Source organism: Grus americana, chromosome 2, assembly GCF_028858705.1.
Source record: "Grus americana isolate bGruAme1 chromosome 2, bGruAme1.mat, whole genome shotgun sequence".
Lineage (NCBI taxonomy): Eukaryota > Metazoa > Chordata > Aves > Gruiformes > Gruidae > Grus > Grus americana.
The window spans coordinates 150,120,104-150,141,112 of NC_072853.1; the positions used below are offsets into that span (position 1 = coordinate 150,120,104).

Here is a 21,009-nt window from a genome sequence, read left to right on the forward strand (position 1 = left end):
CTAGATAAATTTAGCTCAGGTACAGTTTGAATGGTAGTGCCGCTATCAACAGCCACCAGTCCAACCTACAAAGTTGCTCTTCTCCATGTAAAATATTTTCATTGGCATAAAACGTAATACTTTTTGTTGTTGTTGTTGTTGTTTTGTTGCAAATGAGACAAATTCATGGTTCTGGAAACCCACAGAATTAATAGAAACCAGAGTTAATGAGGTCCTTTGTGCGTGATGGAGATGAAGCTGCTAAGGATTTTGCTATGGAGGTATGTGCACTTAGTGAATGTTTACAATGGGCTTTTACAGTATGAACTGGTATAGAATGAATGAATTTACAGTAATTTTCAAAATCTTTTTTAATTGAGGCCAAAATATGATTATTTAAAACATGATATCAGGGCCTTAACTGTGAAGAAGACTGTATGCATTCTGAAGAACATTCCTGTTATCTTTGTTGAGCTGTTTGTATATAAACTAAAAATAGGAAGAAAAGAATAAACACTTTTAGATATACAACCATGGGAAATGATCAAAGGGGGAAAGAACAAAGAAAATAGGACAGATGATACTAACAAGTAGGTCTGGGTTGGTCTGGACACATAGCCAAAAGACATAAAGGAGCAGATGGAAGAAGCGACACACAGAGAAGCAAAACAGAGTTAGGACTTACATGCAAATCCCTTGTGAATGTATTTATATCTTTACAGAACAAACTCTATAATTGCAGTTGCACATCTTTTCCTCTCTTACCCTGTTACTGATAAACACAGGACACGTAGTATCCACCCAATAAAGAAATGATGAAAACAGAAGGTTGACGTTGGGGTATACCAGGAAAGCAGTATCACAGAGCTACCTGTTAGCCTTTGCAACTCCATTATGTATTCTCCTTGTGAGAAGTTCCAACAAACATTTAACAACTTTAATATGTAAACACCAAAAATAAACCAGAGAAGCATGAAAATCCAGAATATTTCAAGAGGTATGGCTTACCTAGGTAGAAGCTTGCCAATTAGGGGATGAAGTAAGAGCTCTTATTCTGGTTCTGCCTGTTGCTGCAGCTGTTATGGGAACAGCAGAACTGTAAACAATCTTATCAAGCATAAACCTGCATTTCTTAGTGATTACAAGGTAAGCAAACCTCCCCAGTTCTTGCAGAGAAAGACATTTTTGGGTAAAATGGTCACTGAAGAGAATATTAAAAACAAAAGTCTAGCATATACAGTACTTTGGGGCATGTTGAAAGCAATTCTAAATTACTTTCATATCCAGCTTTAATATATTCCAGAATTTTGAGTTCTTTTGCGTTACCTGAGGCAGTTACCCAGTCCATAGGGTGGCTGCTGAAGACCCTAAGTGCAGCAGAACGTATTTGCCAGACAGTGTTACAGACATCTGGGAGAACAGGAAGCAGTTTTTCAAACTGTTCCCCTGCATTCAAGAACCTAGGGAGACCGTAGGAAAAGCTGTCCAAATAGGCAGGGCGAGGTAGCATCCTATGATGTACAGTTGTACAGATGCTATACTTCCCCTTTGTGACTACTGTGCTATGGCAGGTGATGGAGTGGCACTGCAAGCTGGAATCTAGCTTCTGTCTGCTTTCAGTTTCAGCAGAATTAGGACCTTGGGGAATTGAAAAGTTTGGCTCTAAAGCAATTGCAGCGTCTGAGAGTCTAAAATCCACAAGGGAAATGTGGAGCATTTCGCTATCATGGTTAACCTGTACTGAATCTACGAGACTGACTTCGGCTTTGAAAATTAACTAAAATAATTCTGATGTCAAGAAAATGCCTAAAAGCTGCCATTCAAGACGTTAGTCTGGTTTTTAATCTTTTATGATCTTTAAATCAGTGTTAGGCACTGCTTGACAGAATTCTGGGCTTTGACTTATTTGGTCCATGATAAACATCTTTAATATAAAACTACATTTTTGTTTATTATTAATCTCACTGTGCTAGACTAGAGCAGTGAGAGCTTCACTTTGCAATTTCCTGGCTCCTGAAGATACTCTTCCTGCTTTTCAGGCTCATGTTATTAATATAGAGTTCTTTATAGCTGAAATAAATGCAAACAAAAATTTCCTTTTGTCTCTTAATACTAGAATAAACTTTATTTCCCTTATAATACTATGCAAATATTTCCCCTAACAAACTATTGAGAAGTACTGAAGTTTGAATGATCAAGCATTATTTTCAAGAAATGCTGCTTACATCATATCCTATGACATTCATCACGCACAGCCATGAAAACTAGTCAGGGAATTGTAAATATATAGTGGGTCACACCCAATGTCATGAATTTAACTGTTAGAGTATGTTTTCTTTTTAAAGGAGGCTGTTCACTTGACTTCATCCTTCTTTTTTATTTTTTCTTTTTTTATTAAACTACTGCAAATTTGGGAAAATCTGCAAAACCAAAGAATTCTGAATGTTTAAACAAATAACAGTTTAAGGACTTTTTTTTTTTCCCCCAAAAAAATAGCTCAATTGCCTTTGATGTAATTTTGTATACTTCACAGCTTGCCTAGAATAAACAGTGCAGTAACAAAAGTGTATTGAAAAGCAGAATCTGGTCCAGCAAGTTCTGTAGTGTAGGCACGCTAAATATTCGTGGCCGGCCAACCCCAGAGCTGTGCTGCTGTGCAGAATGACCTGCTCCCTGAGGGTGCTGGAATGTTGGATTTAGACCATTTGCTATTTTTATCATTTGTGTAAAAGACAGACCGTTCTCTTGAGCACACAGCAAAATGTGGTTGTTTCCTCATCGTGCAGTGCTTGGGGCCACACGTTGAACACTACTGAGTTTTTTTTCCTCTGAAGAGAAAATCATTACATTGCTTCCTCAGCTTTAATACACCCTCAAAGCTATACGGAAACAGTTTTAGAGGTAGTTGTCTCTCTTTACAGCAGCTCTGGGAATTAAAGGATTGAGTCACCTGGATTTTCCATATGGGGGTTCTCACCTAGCAAGAGCAAATTAAACATTAATTTCATTAATTTTGAGTGACGAGTTTGAGACAATAGCTTTCAAACTATTATATAGCGCTGTCTAGGTTCAAAGCATAGCTTCTAACTTCAGGCGCATATAACTTGTATTTAAAACATATGGGCTCAAAATGCAGAAGTCAGGAACCCCCAGAATGAGAAATGCAGTATTAATGGCTACCAGTGAAAAAGCCAGGTATAAATCATTTACAATTGCATTTCAAAAACATTCTCTGACAAAGACATGAATAAATCATATTGCTCCAGGGAATAAGTTAAGTGCTTTAAATCTCATTTCTCTTCCTTCAACTCCTACTTTCCAGTTGCTGAAACAAATGAGATGAGGGTTCTTGGAAAACAGATGCTTTTAGTAAACAACTTGAATCCATTCCCTTTATTGCATGGTCTTAATTCATCCCTAGAGGATTACTATTATTATTATTATTACTATTATTATTATTATTATTATCACGTAGGAGCTCTACTTACAGACAAAAATTTTATTGTGTCAGACACTAAGCAAAGAGAGAAAAAGATGATTGGCACGACAGATAACTTATGGTCCAAGCCTAAGACAAGAAACAACTGGCTACAGTGCCAGGGGAGTTCAAGGAAACTGCACAGGTCAGTGAGATAAGCCCTAATCTCAGCTCACCAGCAGCTCAGCTGTTGTTCAATTTTTGGTGGGCACTACCACAAAGAACATTTGAGGAAGGATTTGCAGACAAAGTTATTCCAGTGCTTGCATGTTTGGGTGAATTTCTCCATGCTGTGGAGTCAATGTGGAGGCAGGCATGGAATAATGAATTAACACCACAGGCTACTACTGTGACTGAGAAGTTCATCCTCATAGCACCGTCAACAAGACCAGCTGACATGAATGTAGTCTACTATTTGGCTATGCCTGCTTGTCTACAACCATTTGCTGGAGGTTCAGTCTAGAAAAAAAAAAAAAAAAGTAGTGTGTTTTTTATAACTTGGTGAAGTCACATTTACCTCAGCACCCTTTAAACAGTAAAGAAAAAAACACAAGAAACTCAGCTCACCTTGGATTCTTACCAGAATGCTGCTGCTTAGCCTAGAGGATGAAAACCCTGAATTTACTCACATTTTATTTACATAACATTACATAACAAAAAGGAGCTGGAGCAAGATCGAGACAGAATGAAGAAGAAGAGAAAAAAAAATCTACGCGTTCAGCAGTCAAGTATACATCACTGCCTCGGATGTCCGCTCCTGGGGAGAAATGGCCAGTCCTCCTCAGCTTGGTCAGGCTCAACACGCCTCCAGTTACTGGGGTGGACGATCCCACTCAGCTGCAGGGCCCAGCAGCTGGCTTCCTTGGCTATGGGGAACGTCAGGCAACCTTAATAATAGGTTTTGCCACCTGTATCTCCTGTAATTATATCAGTAATATTATAAGCATCATAAAGCCGAGGATGAAAGTGTTGACTAGGACTAGCATTTATCTAGGGCTCACATTAATCTGCATATACGTGAAGTTTTCTTATCTGAAAGATGTCTGCTTTTGTCAGGGCTGAAATTGTTAGATACATTGTTTTCCCTGAAATGTAAGCCAGTGGAAGGACTGGATTTTAGCTTTGTGGCAGCGTGTTCAGAGCAGCAGTGTGTGACGCCAGTTTTTCACAAAAACCATACAAAGGGCCAGAACATCATGCCCTCCTACCAGAAAACACACCCACAGAGACTAAGGAAAATGAAATCAGTGAGGAATTTCTCCCATATTATTTGTTCCACAGAATTTCGCCCTTATTGTTTTGCGAGGGGAATGAGGTTACCCCTCTGCAAGGAAGATTTTGGGGAACTGTCCAAGACTTAGTCCCCAGGGAGGCATGCAGAGCCCAAGAAACCACCGTGCTTTGAGACCAGCCATGTGGAGCTCCTGTCAGATCTGATGCTCGCTTGAGGCAGCTCTATCGGAGCCATACAATCAGGAACTCCCCGTGTTTGTGATGATGCCATATCTGATCCCTGCCTTCCTGGACATAAATAGTTTCATTCTGAAGAACAGCCAGTGAGATATTTATCATAATTTCATGTTGCTATTTTTAAAAAAATAGATACAGTTTTGTCATGCACAACTTCCAACAGGAAATATTTTCAATTTGTGGCAACATAACTCTTGCTGACCAACAGAGCATTCATACCCCATTTAGCATGTGTTTTGTGATGGTTATCCAATTTAATATGGACCATTTAAAAATACCACTTTGATAATTATGAAGTACTAGAAGCATTTTGATTATTTTCTTTCTCAGTATTTCATTGATTATCAGTAATTGACGAGTGAATTTAGAGAACGTTTCAACTGGTAATGCTACTTTTTAGCCTGTGGACAGACTTGTTTCTGTTAATATTTAGTATCTTTTATAAAGGAACAATTCTATCAGAACAATTGAGTTTACTCACCTTTTTGCTTTAGTTATACTGATGGTACATATTAGTTGATTCATGAACATTACACCTTCAATTATTGGCATTTCCGGAACATATAAATACAGTTACATTCTCTGGATTCTGTAAATTTATTTTGTCAAACTTCCCAGAGACAGTTAAAGGGTAAGAATGTTATCCTTCTGTGTGTATTTTCAATGGTTTTCATTAGAATATTTTTTCTGTAATCAGGAGTGTTGGTAGGTCGCATGGAATACACATCAAAATAGATGGAAGGATTTACAACCTCCCCATAGGGTGACAGAAGCTTTTCACATGTATCAAGAGGGGGACATCCCATGTGGCACCAGAGCTACCTGCAAATACCAGGTTTATGCAAAAAAACCCCAAATGTGGCCTAGTTGCTTGTCCCAAATTTTGGGATAGGCTGTCACCTACTTTGCATTTCCATAAAGGTAACACTGATGATAAATGGAAGAACCAAATCCGGATCCTCAACCTAACTCAGCCAAATGATCTACAAGTAACTAAAAGCTGAGAGTGAGGCAGTAGGAATGCATGCTGCTTTGGAGTCAAATCTAGTTTTTTATTTTAAGCCACAAGAAACAGCCATGTTTGATTATACTGCATTTCTTAAGAAAGGCGTCTTGCATTTCACTAGGAGATAATGTGACATATTATTAAGTGCTTGTAATTGGTGTGGTTTTGTTAAAATATACAGTATAAGTCATTCTTTTGAGTAAACAGCAAGTGCAATTCATATTTTACAAAACCACAGCTTTCTTCCAGCTTATATCTTTCAAAAATAAACATGATTGCTTAACACTAAGTTACAAAGAACAAAGCACACATTCCTGCTCACCCACGTGTTCTTAGTGCATGTCATAGACAAGTTTAAGATGCACAAGAAATATAGCCTAGCATCACCATGAAGTCTTCAAAGCCATCCCCTAACAAATTTATGAAAGGAACTTAATATACACGAAAATTTGGCTGTTACTAGTTCCTCTGAAATTTTTTACTTCATCCTCTGCTGATGTCAGACACTATGATGTCACAACAGCTGCTGGCAGTAATGATTGATACCATACAGAAAAAGCAGTGTTCTGAAGTAAAGGTTAAGTAGTAGGCAAGAAAAAGAATTTTTATTTTTATGCAAATAATTGCAGTATAGTGTACTGATGTAATTTCTGCCTGGGTCTTGACTCACATGCTAGGAGTATATTGCTTTCATTCTAACATTACACACATAATAGCAATCAAAATACATTTTTCTACTTTAGTTATAGATTTACTATAGTACTACAGAATTATTTATACATAAACACACAGAGCAAGCTACATGTGGTATCTGTATTGCGTGAAGTCTATATTATTATGGGCTTCCACTATAAAAATTGGTTTTGGTAACAAAAAATGAGTGCACAAAATGTTATGCAGAAGCCAAGCTGTTTAGAAATACAAACACTGAAGCTTTTAAGTAAAGCACAACAGCTCCTTAATAACTAGTCCAGAAGCCATCCCACCCTGAAGTTATATTTACCCAGTTGTCTTCAGCAGCCAATTATTTCACTTTGTTTTGACTATGCAAGGAAAGAAGTGCTCCAAACATATGAAACAATATTTTTTATGCTTTTTGTATGATGTTTATAGAAATCTTAGTAGTTAATAAAAATTACAAAGAATAATAGATTAAATTCACATTTTTATAATCAAAGTTTAATCAAGAATTTTATTTTAAAAGGTTTGGGAATTACACAGTTGAGAACCATATGTAAAACTTTTCTAAGAAGCTACATACTTCTATTAGTTGAATATTTCCTTCTGAATAGTTGGCGGTGTCAATTGCTTTTGAGAATTTAGGGGGGCGGTTCTTGGAGATGTAGGGATAGAGAAAGAGAAAAAAGGAAAGGTCTGAAAAACAGTCCTTACTCATTTGCAATGTAGATAACTTTGTGCTTCTCAATTACTTCTATGTCATGCTCCAGTTGTTTCATCTGCAATTCCAGCTTTTCTTTATACATCTTCTTGGGTATGGTGTCTAGTTCTACCGAAAGACCCTGAAATTCACGATACACTTCCTCCCAGTTCTTTTTCAGTCCCTAGTGCCATTACATGAAAAGGAAATATACAAGGAAAAACTTAATCATTAAGAATAATATGCATATAAACTACTTTGGTTTTTTTGTTAATCTTGCATTTGATAAGTATCACTGCAATGTTAAAATAATATATAAATACATGGATAATGTTTAATCATCTTAATTGGACCAAATTATTTAAACCCTTAAAAGTCAAAGTAGTTGCAACAGAATAATTTTGACTCATTCTGATGCAATATAAGGAATGGTCTTTAAAAACCTCTGTGTCTTGGAGAGAAAATAATTAGTCTTTAAGAGGCAACAAAACAATAACTAATCTAGCCAATGAAGGATGAGCTACAAAAATGCTGAACTGAAAAAAAATATGTCACTGTGACTAACAGTCAACTCTGTAGCCTACCAGGAACTCAGGGAAGCCTGGACGTACACTTTGTTTCCAGCCCTCAGTATCTTCAAGGAAAAATTGCACAAGGTAAATGAAGAGTAACTCTTCTTTCTATATAAGAGACTTTCTGTGCTTCCAATGACCTACAAGTAGGCAACTTTGCTCCAGTGTATCTAATTCTAGTATGCTCACTGAGGAACTACTAGGATTCATAAAAGCTGCCTCCAAATTCATATCACTCAAATACCTTCTTTTCTCCAAAATGCAACACGAATTATCTTACAAACTGCATTACAGAAACCACTTCCCCATGAACAGCAACCTGGCTACCACAGATATCGCCACGTAACACACAGTGGTGTTACCTACCTTAAGTAATCACAAGCTGGAAGTCCAGCCAAAATTCAATGGCAGTTGCAGTTTCTCACCAGCAGCTTCTTTTTCAGTAATTGAGACTTTGCTCAGACCACACACACCAAACTGATCTCACAACATTTTAACTTCTATGAACTATTTTGAAGAAATTCTAAATAATTGCATTCCCTTCCTAATCTACATTTACAATAACATCTATAGACAACCTATTTCTCATTTGGACTAAAAAACCTAGCTGTTACTGACCCTATCAACAGTAATTTAATTAACTGCCACCTCTCTCGAATGCTGCTATGCAAATAATTACCTTACTAGATAAAAAGTGAACTGTATCTTCCATATATAACAGCCCAAGACTCAAAAAAAATCATGCCATCATCTTAAGCGTACTCATAAACCTGTTAATTCAAAATCAGAGGCAAAATTTTATCCACCAATATATGCTGAATGGAACCAGATTGTGGTAGAAAAATAAAATTTAAAACTTGTCTTTACATCCTCACAATTACTGCAACAATTGCTCTTACTTTCTCTCCTCAAGAGGATAATAAAAATCTACACATCCTATACATGTATATATAAGGATTTAGTAGAGTTCGGTGCACCAAATGCCCTCATGAAAACTGTATGGGTGAACTTAATAATCACACCTACTACAAGGAACTCATACGGCAATCAGTAAATAACACAATATGGCTATCAGTGAGAAAACACTTCTCCAAAATGTTTCTGGCTCTCAGTTCTCTTTCCTTAGGGGAGATCACAAATTATCTTCGAGAATGAAGAATTCAAGTTATTCTCGGTTCTCCTCCATAACTAAAACTGGATTCAACTGACACACTGATTTTATGGCATGTTGTGGTTTCCAACCTCATGTCCTTCTCCACTGTTATTAAGCACCTTTTCTCCCAGATTGGCTAATTGATTAACATACTGAAGTTAAATTTAGAGGAATTATTCTTACTAAATATTTAGCTTTGAAGATTGTTGCTTCTATTTCAGAACGCAAGGACTATTGGGCTTAAAACTTGTCTGATTTTGTCCACTGTATGAATTGATTTAACAAAAAAAATTACCTCTCCCTGCCAATAATGACCAAGAAAAACATACTTTTTAATATGAACTAATATTTTACAGATCCAAAGCAGTGTAGTTACTGCACAGTAATTCATGCTTTTTTGCATATTTGTATTAAGCATCTAACTGTTGTCCATAAAGGTTATTCCAACAATCATCATATACAAATATCTACATAAATTTAAAAACCCTACCTCAACATGTGACACTAAGAGCAAGAAGCCTATTTATTTACTGACTTGTAATGCTACTTGTCTTTGCAATTCACGGCTGTAAAGTACTTAAATAAAGCTCCTGGACTACTAGGTGTAAGGTATAGTTTACCAATACATAGTCATGAAAATAAATACAGTACTCCCAAAACTGTGATGGAAGAGTCATTTGCAGCTTCTTTTAAATAATTCTTCTTCATGTACATTAGTAAAAAATTGGTTTGGAAATCATTGAACACAGTGAGTTTTAAAACACATTAGAGCATGCACTCATCACAATTTACTCTGTCCCTACAGAGTGGAGAGATCAAAAGCAGATCATGACTCCCTCTGTAAAGATCTGCCTCACAGCTTCTCCAACAGCAATGTAATATGCTGACCACTATCGTTATGGGCTAGATCACAGACTGAGTATCTAACTCTATATAAGGAATTCTAATACATGCTGGATCAGTGAGAAATATGTAGTGCATTTATCAACATTCTCTTTTATTCTCATAAAATCCCAACCAAAGTAAGCATAATGAAGAGAGTTCAAAAAATGTTGGCACAAATTATTTCCCTTTATTTTTCTAAGTTCATGAGGCTTGATTTTGTTCTCAGACATCTACTGCCACGTATTCTTGCAAATCAGTGCACATGTGTTCACTAGCAATGTCAATTATTTTAAAAGACAGGAATTCCCATATGTCTACAGCTGAGCACTGGGTAGAAGCCACATACCCTGGGGACACTAATTCCTCCTCACAATATAACTGCATAAGCAATCTGGCCCATGAAAGAGCAAACTTTTTTGAAAAATTTAAAAGAAAACACTGAGTTAATAAAAACAATCTAAAAACTTTTTAATTAAAAAATATTTCAGTGCACTCTTGTATGTTAAAAATATAGAGCATAACTTTACTCAAACTAAATGCAGAACTGTGAGCAGCTGAACTCACATGCCTTTTTGCACATATATTTTTGCTGCATAGTTAAATTGCTGGACCATCAGCTTGTCCCATGCCTTTCCCACCATTAAAGTATCTTAATCTTCACCCTTACTGTTATGCTCTTTATAGTGCTGTCAATGCAATACCCTCACTTCTCTCCCATACTCCTTCCTAGCTTCTACTGCTTGCTGCATAAGCAAGAGACACCATTGTGCTATTTTGGATCTTGCCAATTAACTTTGCAAGTGAGTTGACACTGTGTTTTCTCTCTAGATATTCTGCTGGCTTTTTTGGTGGGAATTTAGCATCTTGGAGAGGTCCCTCCATCTGCTAATTTGTTTCAGGTGACTGCTAAGATCAAGTTATTAAGGGACAGATCGATAAACATGTATCACAGTAATGTAAGCCTCATTTTCATAGGAAATTTGGCTAAAATGTGGTCATGAGAAATTCCAGTTCGAAGATTGAAAATAATTTTTAAATGTCTCTTCTCTGCTCTACTTCTTTTATGGTATTATTTCTCTTTAGAAAATCTTGTGCAATAAAAACTGTATGAAAGACAGTATCCAAAACATCTTCACAAAATACAATTTTTCCAGTTATAGTTGCATGAATATATTGGAATTTAATTCTGTTTTCTAGTTTTGCCACATTTTAAAGCATGACCTTATGCTTTAGTCAGTGAGGTCACAATGTGAAGATAGAAACTACCAATAAAAGTCACAATGTTACATACCAGATTAACGAAAAAAAGGCAATTTGTATTTTTTCAGTACAGAGTCAGAACTGCCACTAAATCCATACAGGTGATTTTCTGCTTTCCTTTGAAGTTTCACTGAAATTCCAAGTCATTAAGGGGGACAGGAATCTTAACAGAATTGAAGTACTTGTAAAACTGGACTAAAACTGTAGCTAGATCAGCTCCCTTCAGTTCAGTTTACTACTGTTCTACAGCTCCATCTAGTGAAAAACTAACTCATTTGCCTTGCTTAAAAAAACCTAGTATACTTTTATTATTTATATGGACTTACATTACCTCATTAATCTTTTGTACATGTTACTAATTACACTAAATCAAAATATGCACCTGCAGGAGACTTCTTCTTTCTTCATCAGATAGCCGTTTCATGGCTCTTTCCTTGAGATGCTCCAAGATACTGGCCTCATGTTCTTTCTGAGCTCTCTTCATTTCTTCATTTCTCCGTGTTACGTATTTTGGTGTAACACCATAATCCTATAAGGGTAAGGAAGAAATTTCTTATATGTGCTTTTAAGAAGGAAACAAAGACATACATGTTGTCTGTAATATATTACATTTGCAAAGACAGCTTGAAATGGAATTTTGTGCCACTAAGCAATAAAATCTTAAATCACTGTGTTCTTAGAAGTATCAAATATGATTGTCTTTGTAGCCTGAGCAAAACATATAAACAATTTCCTTCAATTTCTTTTTGCAACCTTGGAAGACAACAGAATCCAGAAACCAAAATGTCTATTCATAAGAACTGATGGTTGAGTGAGGAGTTTGAAACCTGTTAACGACAGCAAGCTATTTTACAGTTTTATATGGTGTCAGATTCTACATTCTGAAACACATTGCTTAAATACTTTCTTAGAAAGGTCTTCCTGTATGCTGATTTTTGCCGAACATTGCATGCCACAGAACAGAGTGAATAGTGTTAACACATACATGAAAATTGGACTAGTTAGGAATTATAAACTATCTCATACTGGACGCGGCAGAATTGCGTTTCTAGGAGGAAATATAATTTCTGAATATCCCAGACGTACTTGGGGGAACACATCTATTGTACCTTATCCTCTGTAATATGAAGCCTATCTAGCTCTGCCAGAAGGTACCAGAGTCTACCTTCTTTCTACCAAATGCTAAATGATTCACAAATCTTTTAGTACTGGATAGCACCATGACCAGCATTGTTTATATCTATGTTCAGCCATGCAAAGGCACTGCAAGGGCTGCAGGTTCACTTTTTTGCATCTTCTCTGTCATGAGTTATGTCATATGCCGTGTCTCTTTTTGCATAATGCTCTGTCATGAATTACCTGTTTAGGTAAGCCAGTGTCCTGATACATCTTGTTTTCCTGAGTAGTGAAACGGACTGTTCTTGTGCTTGGAGGAGGTTGTCCTTAAAGGCATGCTAGCTCTCTCAAGCTCCTCTGCTTTTCAGAACTGTCTCCCACGAGGCCCTACCTACTAGTTCGCTCAATAAACTGATGTTTGCTCTCCTGAAGAACAGGGTCTGTACGCTACCACCTGCCTCCCCAAGGAAGAGAGGATCTTGAACTATTTCATGGCCTGCGCAACCAAGCGTACTATTGATTATCACACCTCTGACTAGTTCTTTCTCATTTGTAAGTAGCAGAACCAGAAGAGCATGACCACTGTTTGGCTCATCCACCATCTGTGTTAAGAAGCTGTTGCTGACATGCTCCAGGAACCTTTTCAGGTTGCTTTCATCCCATTGTGTTGTCCTTTCAGCAGATATCAAGGAGGGTGAAGTCTTCCATAAGAAGCTGCACTGTGATCTGAAGATTTCCTCAAGTTGCTTAAAGAGATTTCATCCAGTTCCTCACCGGATTGGATGGTCCATAACAAACACGTTTTTGACACTCACTGGGCTTTCCTGTGATCCTGACCCACAAGCTCAACCAGCTTGTTGTAAATTCCACAGAAGAGCTCCATATATTTGAACAGCTCTTTGACGGAAAGGGCAACTCCTCTTCTTCTTCCCTGCCTGTTTGTCCTAAAGAGCCAGCATTCATTCATCACAAAACTCCATTTGTCTCCCCATTAGATACTCCCAGGGTTCCCAATACAACACATATGCTGTTGCTTTAGCAGCACCATTCTGCCAATTTTTTGCTGACAGCATAAGCAAGTGAATACAGAGCAAAGGCAAGGCACAACTCTAGTGCCTGTGATTTCTCCTTGATGAATTTCAAAGGTCTACCACAAACAGCACTAGTATCTAAACATCTCAAAAAGAATCATAAACATTTCACAGGAGAATGCAATAAAGAACCTAAAACAGGCATTGCTACTAGTATTTTCACTACAATTTAATAAAACTTACCTTTTTTTTAATATATTTTGGAACAAGTCCTGAAGTTTCAAGGAGATATTTATCTCCCTGTCTTCTATCAACATAAATAGGTTGAGGCTTTTTAGGCAATCCCGTGATAGCAGCAACTGCATTTGTATTTATAAAATTCTTTTTAGTCTGAATTCCCATAACTGGGTGATCTGTCCTCCGTGGCACTGATAACGCAGGCAATTTCTTACTATCCTGTTCTTTTTTTCCTGTGAATTGAGCATGCAAACATTCTCAGCAATAACCATGAAGAGCTTTGCAATTTAACGTTATTACATTTTTCAAAAGGGAAAAATTAAATACAAAATTACATAAAAATAGAAACCAACTGTATCTACGATGAAAGAATTGACTGAGAATGTATTATGATGAAAATGAGTATGCTTCTTTAGCACAACAGAAGTTTCATAACCTAGGAAATACTATGTTGTTTTGGGTGGGGTTTCCTTATAATTTGCCACTCATTTCCTCTTAACTGTAGTAGTATAGGACTTTTTAAAAACTTAATTAAAGCTACTTTTACTAGAGCTGCTCATTGTCAGGGCCCTTAGGCATCAATGACCCTGCCCAGTCTCACCTGGGGCATCCACCCCACACCTTCAGGCTCAGGAACCCCATTTCAGCTCAGCCCTGTGCTGTCAGTGCCTGGCTGAGCTGTCCCAGCCATGCCTGCCCTAGTCCTACTCCTGAAGAGCTATGTGGAACCAGTGGATGGACCTGGCCCATACCCCATCTTGCCTGATGGTAACTAGGTCACTGATAGGACACATTTTCATCACCACCTCATTCTGCTTGCCTGCCCCTAGTGTGGTGGGACTGCACCCTGCTGATGAGGTCATTGCCCAGCCTGCATTGTAGTTGCCCTCAATTTCCTTTTCCCTTAGGGAAAAGCCCTGCTCTTTGCTGCTCCCTAACACTGCTCAACAACTTCTCACAGTCCTTTCTCCACATAATATAGAAACTGTTCCTTTTTAGTGTAATCTTTTCTCCAAGACACCAACAGAAAGTCAGTAGTCTCCTGAGTAGTCTCACTTCAGGTGAGTGATGAAAGACAATTAATTTCCCACCATATATAACTCTAACTCACAGTCATTATCACAGATTTGATTCAGGTTGTCTGAGTTCATGTTCTTCTTTGGCATAAAGTAAGTATAATGTCACATGTGACAGAGCTCATTACTACAACAGCTGCTTCCCTGATACGGACCCCACCAACCAGTGCTTTCTTGGGTTTTGTTTTTACAACCTGATAGCCTGCCATAACTTAGTACTGTAGGACACAAAGAGTTAAATCTCTATTTCTCTTAGGATGTTTTTTTGAAACAAGATCTCTGAAGGTTCTCAGTGAGCACTGGCTCACCCTTATCTGCAGTATGCTGGTGCACACTTGCTGTTTTGGGAGCCCCCACTTATGGAGCCAGCAACAAAGCTTGGTTAAAATGAATGGCCAAGTCCAGTAACACAACAAGATTCAGCTGAAGATTAGGAAACACATCTTTTGTAAGGAAGTGGTGAGTAATCAAAAGAAATACACTATCCCAGACTTTAGGGGAAAAAAGTCAATCTTTCTGTTCTGTCCTTGCAATCTATTTTTTAACCAGCTGGATCAAACCCAGTTTTGAAGGAGGCACAGATACCACAAACACACAATGCCATCATCCCATTTAGATAACTGGTAACTGGTTAAATTCCAAGTGATGAAAGTGCCATGCTTTAAAAAAGGGGATTAAGCAGTCTAACTTCTGAGGTAGGTATGAAATTCCATCCAACAAAGGTACAAGAACTTTCTGAGTTAATGATACAGTTCCTTCTCAAGATCTGTTAGGATCTAATCATGGCAATGAAATTACTAGTCTCGATCGAAACTATGATGTGCCATAGTCATCTTGAGGCTCTGGTACATTGACTCCAAATGCAAACACCAAAGCACATATTGCTATTATGAAGCCCTGAATCAACAAGTTGAAATAGAAATATTGTGAGCTGCTTGTCTGAGAAAAATGGCTCAGAATACTGTATCTCAGTATATAGCAAATTTGAAGTATGTAACACTAATTTTATAATACAGGTACTTAAAAGGGATCTTATGGACTGCTCCAAGTTATTGGTAAATCAACCTTCTTCCCTATGCCCATCTAAAACACTAGGGTGGTAATTTAACAAAGTCTTGAGCTTGGAAGCATTCACATTCAGATGTCATGAAGAGTTACATTCCAATACACTGAATGCTATTCCGATTTCCTGAAAAAGTGAAGGCTTTATTCAAAAGCGACTCAGGGTGCCTACAGGGCCTCTGGGACCAAAGCTTACCTTAAGGTTCTAATAATCCATATTGCCTGAGGCATTAAGCCTCCAAAGTCTCCTGGGACAGCCTGCATTTTCAGTGCTAAATCCATTTGCATATGCCACACAAATTTGGGTGCTGTACTCCTACATTCTCGTAGACAGCTTTTTTTTTTTTTTTAATACTGTACATTAAGCTTTTCTATTTTTCCAGGCTAAAAACAATTTCAAGCTGAAACTTTATAAGTCAATTGCAAATTCTGACAGCAATGTGCTTAGAACTCCAGCCCCACTAAGAAGGTCATTCCACCCTTGCGGAACTGGCCATGAGGCTGAACATTAGAACTGTCAACTCCTTATTCCCAGAATTATGGTTTGTGCCCAAAGATAGGATGCATTTTGGAACAAAATATTCAAATTTTCTTATTTCTGTGACACGTAGCTCTCAAAAGAATTCTATGCTTTGAACACTGCCAGCCAATTTAATGCTATGGGATTAAGAGCTGACAATGAGTGCGAAGAGTAAAAGCTGTATATTGCTTATAACATCAAGAAAGGCACACATACTTTTCCCATATCTCTTCAAGCATTAAAACCAATGAGTTCACTTCTTATACCTCCATTCATATTATTTACTTTAATATTAATGATCAGATGCAGAAAAGAACTAAACTACATAATTACAAATTGAAATATCAGCAGGATAGAGCATCTTCAACATCTGCATAGCTGCAGCCAAAAGATATATAAATTTTCTTTATGTTTCAGCTGTTTTTCTACCACATGACAGTAAATGCTTACTGTATTTTCTAATCACGTATATAATCTCCTTGTTGCTTGTTTCAGTATTTTACACAATAAATAAGAAACATTTTTGTAAAACAGAGAAACAATTTTGGTATGATAGATACTATAAAAGGAACAATGGAAACTGGCTCAGGATTTAATTTTTTTTTTTAAAATTTTATTCTCCATAACTAACTGTTACTTTCGACATTAATATTATCAATTTTAAAATACAAAAAATACATTACATTTCATATATTTCATGTCTACACTTACTTGCTGGTAGCTTGGGTTCCTTTGAATGTTTCTGCAGGAAGCTTTTCGGAGATGGCACTGCAACTTTTGCTGGTCCCATAGTTTTCCACTGAGCTTTATTTTTCTCTACTTCACGTTTCACGGATGGTCTAAATGTGGATATATACCTTAGACATTAAAAAATAGGCATAGGTCAGAAAATTATTAAAAATATTTCTTCGAAGGATATACATTTTTGCAGTAGTTCATGCCAAAAGCCTAAGCTATTTTGTTTCGTACTCTCTCCCAAATAAAGGCCATCATTCATACAACCTCCATGCTAAGGCTACGCCCAGCTCTGCACTGATAAGTTGTTTTTCTGATTCTGAAGTTAGCTTGCTGCTTCCTTCTTCTCTTGTGTCTCCAAGGTCAGTATTATCACACTTTGGGAAATGGTTCCAGTACGCACTGCTCATATAAATACTGAAAACAAGTATTTTGAAACTCAGCAAAACCTCCATTTTGGAAATAAACTACTTGCATGAATTCATTATTTTTATGAGGTTGTGTGTTACACATTTTGGTCTTTATTTTTTCATTAACTCCATTTTGAAAAGCTTTTTTTTTTTTAAAGTGGTTATTTGTTTTGTTCAAAAATGCATCCAAAATATGCAGCTGTTTTGCATCTACAGGAAAATAGTAATCATGAAAGCTAGATTTTCTATATTTGAAAGTTTGTAGTATGGGAAAGATGCAAATGCCAATGCATCTTGGCCGTTTCAGAAGCTGCAGTTGCAGTACATTGTAGGGCCTTGCACAGCAATCAAACATATTAAGGAAAAGCTCAGTTGCCTTCAAAAAACATGAGACCTGTATTGATAATGAGAACATTCACTGCTTCATTCTTTGAGATGGAACATATTTTAGAGGAATGTAAAACCTCATGCTTCAGAAAACATGTCAAATGTAGTCAAGAGTTGGACAGAATGTCCTTGATCATCAGTTACTTATTACTGTCCACTGTATCATTGTCTCAATGTTCCTGTTAAACCATCTGTTACAGACTATTATAAGAGACTAGATGAGATGGATGACTGCTCCCAAATAGCACAGCAAACTGTATATTTCTTATATTACACAGATCCGAACTATGATCCTGAACTATTGTAATCAGTGGTGGTTTTGACACTAACTGAAACAGCTAAGGTGAAAATCAGTAAGGGCTCAGACACGAAAAGCTATATGCACATGGTATGCACACACTGCTGTTTCGGTGTAATGTTGCATATGGCACTGTAACTTCTGCTTTAATCAAAAGTATGCAAACATGTTCTCCAAAAGAAGCCAAATGCTGATCACTAGCTGATTAGCAGCATCTTGCCTCTCTCTGAAGGACTGAGCTGTCATAGACATTTTCCTGAAGGAGAACTCCCTGCTCCTGAAGCTAAGGTTACCTTATTGTACCTTTTAAAATCTGTCCATTTTTAGGAAACATAAACTGATGAACAGTTGTGCTCTTCTTTCACAGAGTATTAAGTGTTTATGAAAAAACTATACCATGTTTTCAGGTAAGGAAAAAAAAAACCCAAAAAGATTAGATATAATGCAAACTATTTTATGGAAATACTGAAATAGGATGAAAGAAAGGACGTAATGCTGGGTCAGAGAATGGGAGTCATAGTAGCAACACTGATAAAAGCTTTTGTATATGAGCTGCAAATGTCTTATATGTGTATTTGTACTTGATCATAACATTAAAAAATGTAAGAGGACTTCATTAAAAATGTGGAGTTATTTTGTCTTCTGGAGATTTGGTCTCCAAAATCAGAGAGAGGATTATGTACATACGATTATATGTAATTCCAGAAATACCTCTAATTATAAGGAATCAGGTTTTATTTATTTTTTCTGTTAAATTCAGAGCAAACAGCAATAGACATAGGCACAAACCCACCACATTCATAAATTATTGCGTTCCTCACTATTTGCTAGGAGTGACACTGTAGCCACACAGTAGAGAAAGGTAGTGACTTTTATGAGTAGTTTGACCTAGTAGGGTTCTCACAGTCTGGGAATGAGCAAGTGAAGGAGAAGGTACTGAGTTTATTACCTACTGGCGGAAGGTTTAAAGTTGGCTTTTAAAAATGTTATAGGCATTCCTTTCGACAAAGAGATGTGGCAGTTGTATTTTTTCAGTGACTTTTCAGGCCAAGAAAGCGGTTAAATGCTGTCATACACCAATAACATAGGGTTAGAGAGGGGTGCAAGGAAGAAAACATGGTTATGGGGGATTTGAAAATCTTAATCCATTCATTATTTGGGAAGGGGAGAAAAGACAATACATTTGTAAGAAGACAGTTACTATTCCCTAGCTGTCATCTTGGGACATCAAAGTTGGGGAAAATGAGGATGCTTGCCTTGGTTTCACGAGTAGTACCTACTCAGTTGAGAGCATATATATATGATTTCATGAAAAAAAAAAAAGAAAAAAAAAGACCCCAGATTTTGTATGCATTAGTTAAAACTGGTCAGATCATGCTATTAACCAGGTTTGACAGGGTTGTTACCAGCTGGATATTTGGCACATCGTGAACCAAAGCAGGTAGTGGGGACAGAAGTCAAGACAGATAGTGACAACAGAAGTCAATGACATTGGAAGGGAATTTAGTCAGACTGCATCCAACCTAAGGAATCCCTTGCCTAAACTGAACCTGATGGTCATGCAGTATCCAAATCCCTGAATGGTATTAACACAGGAATGGGTTTAGTGCTGCGTGCCTTGCCATACTGTCATTTCACTTTCCTCTGTCTGCCAAGAGTATCTCTCGTTCACATTGGAAATTAAAAAAGATGTATGATCTATTTTAACATGGAAAAGGTTCAGAACTAGGAACCTCAAAAATCTGAACCTTTTTACCTGAAAGGTTGTTCTGAGGAGTGTCACTGATATTTCTACTCATTTTAAAGCTATGGAATAATGACCTATGTTAACTTTGCACTGAAAATGCTAACAGTAACAGTTTTCTTTCATATAAAATAATAGGGACCTGGAACCCCCCCCAAATGTTTGCATAATTAGCAAGTAAGAACTTTACAAAAACTCTCAAAGGAATTAATGCTAGGGGGGTAAAAGGCATTTTTAATGTTTTTAGGGTAAGGGGTGAGAAAGAGAAGCAAAAGAAACAGTGTCAGAAGACACACCTGACATATAAAAAGAATGGAAGTGTGGCACTGAGAAAAATTTGAAAACCCCAACTTTTCAGCTGCTCACTGAAAAATTGTTAGAAGTGTGAATAACAAGGATGTGTATGTAATTCCTCTGTGTGGAACAAGCGCTTTGTAAATGCTTCGTAAATTAAAAAGGTGGCATTGAAGGTACCAAACTGAATCATCAGTTCACGAAGCAGGCTGTAAACCCTCAGATGTTAGTTAGTGACTCATTAGGAGGAGCAATAGCTACACAAAAACTAGATTTTTTTTTTTTAATATCTGTTACCTGTAAGATGCGTTGCCTTGCCAGAACCAGTCACCGTGTCAGCAAGTGGTGCTGACACACCCACGTACCTGGGAGGTTTGACAGGCTTCTCCTCCAGGCGGGGCAGGAGGTTATAGATGCTCTCCTGGGCACACCGCGCCGTCATCCTCCGGCCGAGGGGCCTTGGACACGGGGAAGCGCCCACCTCCCCGAGGGGCCCTGGACACGGGGACGGGCCCACCTCGCTGAGGGGACCTCGCGTTTCCTCGCTTGTCGCAGCTTGCTCCCCCCGCCCCTCCTCGCCCTCGGCCCACTTCAGTGAACGGCTCCCTCCCGCCGCCGAGCCCCTCGGTCCGCCGCCCAGCCGCCCCCTCAGGCTGCCGCGGCAGGCGCGGGCCGGCACGCAGTTATCTCCGCAGTTACTAGGAAACCTGTTGCTAGGTAACAGCGCCATGAGGGGGCGGAACATACGCCATCGTTTCCGCCCCTCACCTCCCCCCCCCGGCGTTTGGGCAAGAAGCAGCAGCGCAGGCGCGATGGCTCCAAGCAACTCCCGGAGCCGCGCAGGCGCACTTCGCGACGGTGAAGCCGGCAAGGCCGAGTCGGGGGGCGCCGGGCGGCTTGACTGCGCGTGCGTTGCGG

At 38.0% G+C, this 21,009-nt stretch overlaps 1 protein-coding gene across 1 annotated transcript; it reads right to left on the reverse strand.

Moving 5' to 3' along the window:
• Positions 1 to 6,150: 6,150 nt before the first annotated feature.
• ENKUR (enkurin, TRPC channel interacting protein) lies at positions 6,151 to 20,941 on the reverse strand. Its single transcript, XM_054818564.1, has 5 exons — positions 20,457 to 20,941; positions 16,935 to 17,080; positions 13,572 to 13,798; positions 11,564 to 11,710; positions 6,151 to 7,495 (listed from the first exon to the last, which is right to left on the reverse strand). The coding sequence occupies exons 1-5, from the start codon at positions 20,834 to 20,836 to the stop codon at positions 7,322 to 7,324; spliced, it is 1,074 nt and encodes a 357-aa protein (XP_054674539.1). The 5' UTR covers positions 20,837 to 20,941; the 3' UTR covers positions 6,151 to 7,321.
• Between the last annotated feature and the right edge of the window lie 68 nt (positions 20,942 to 21,009).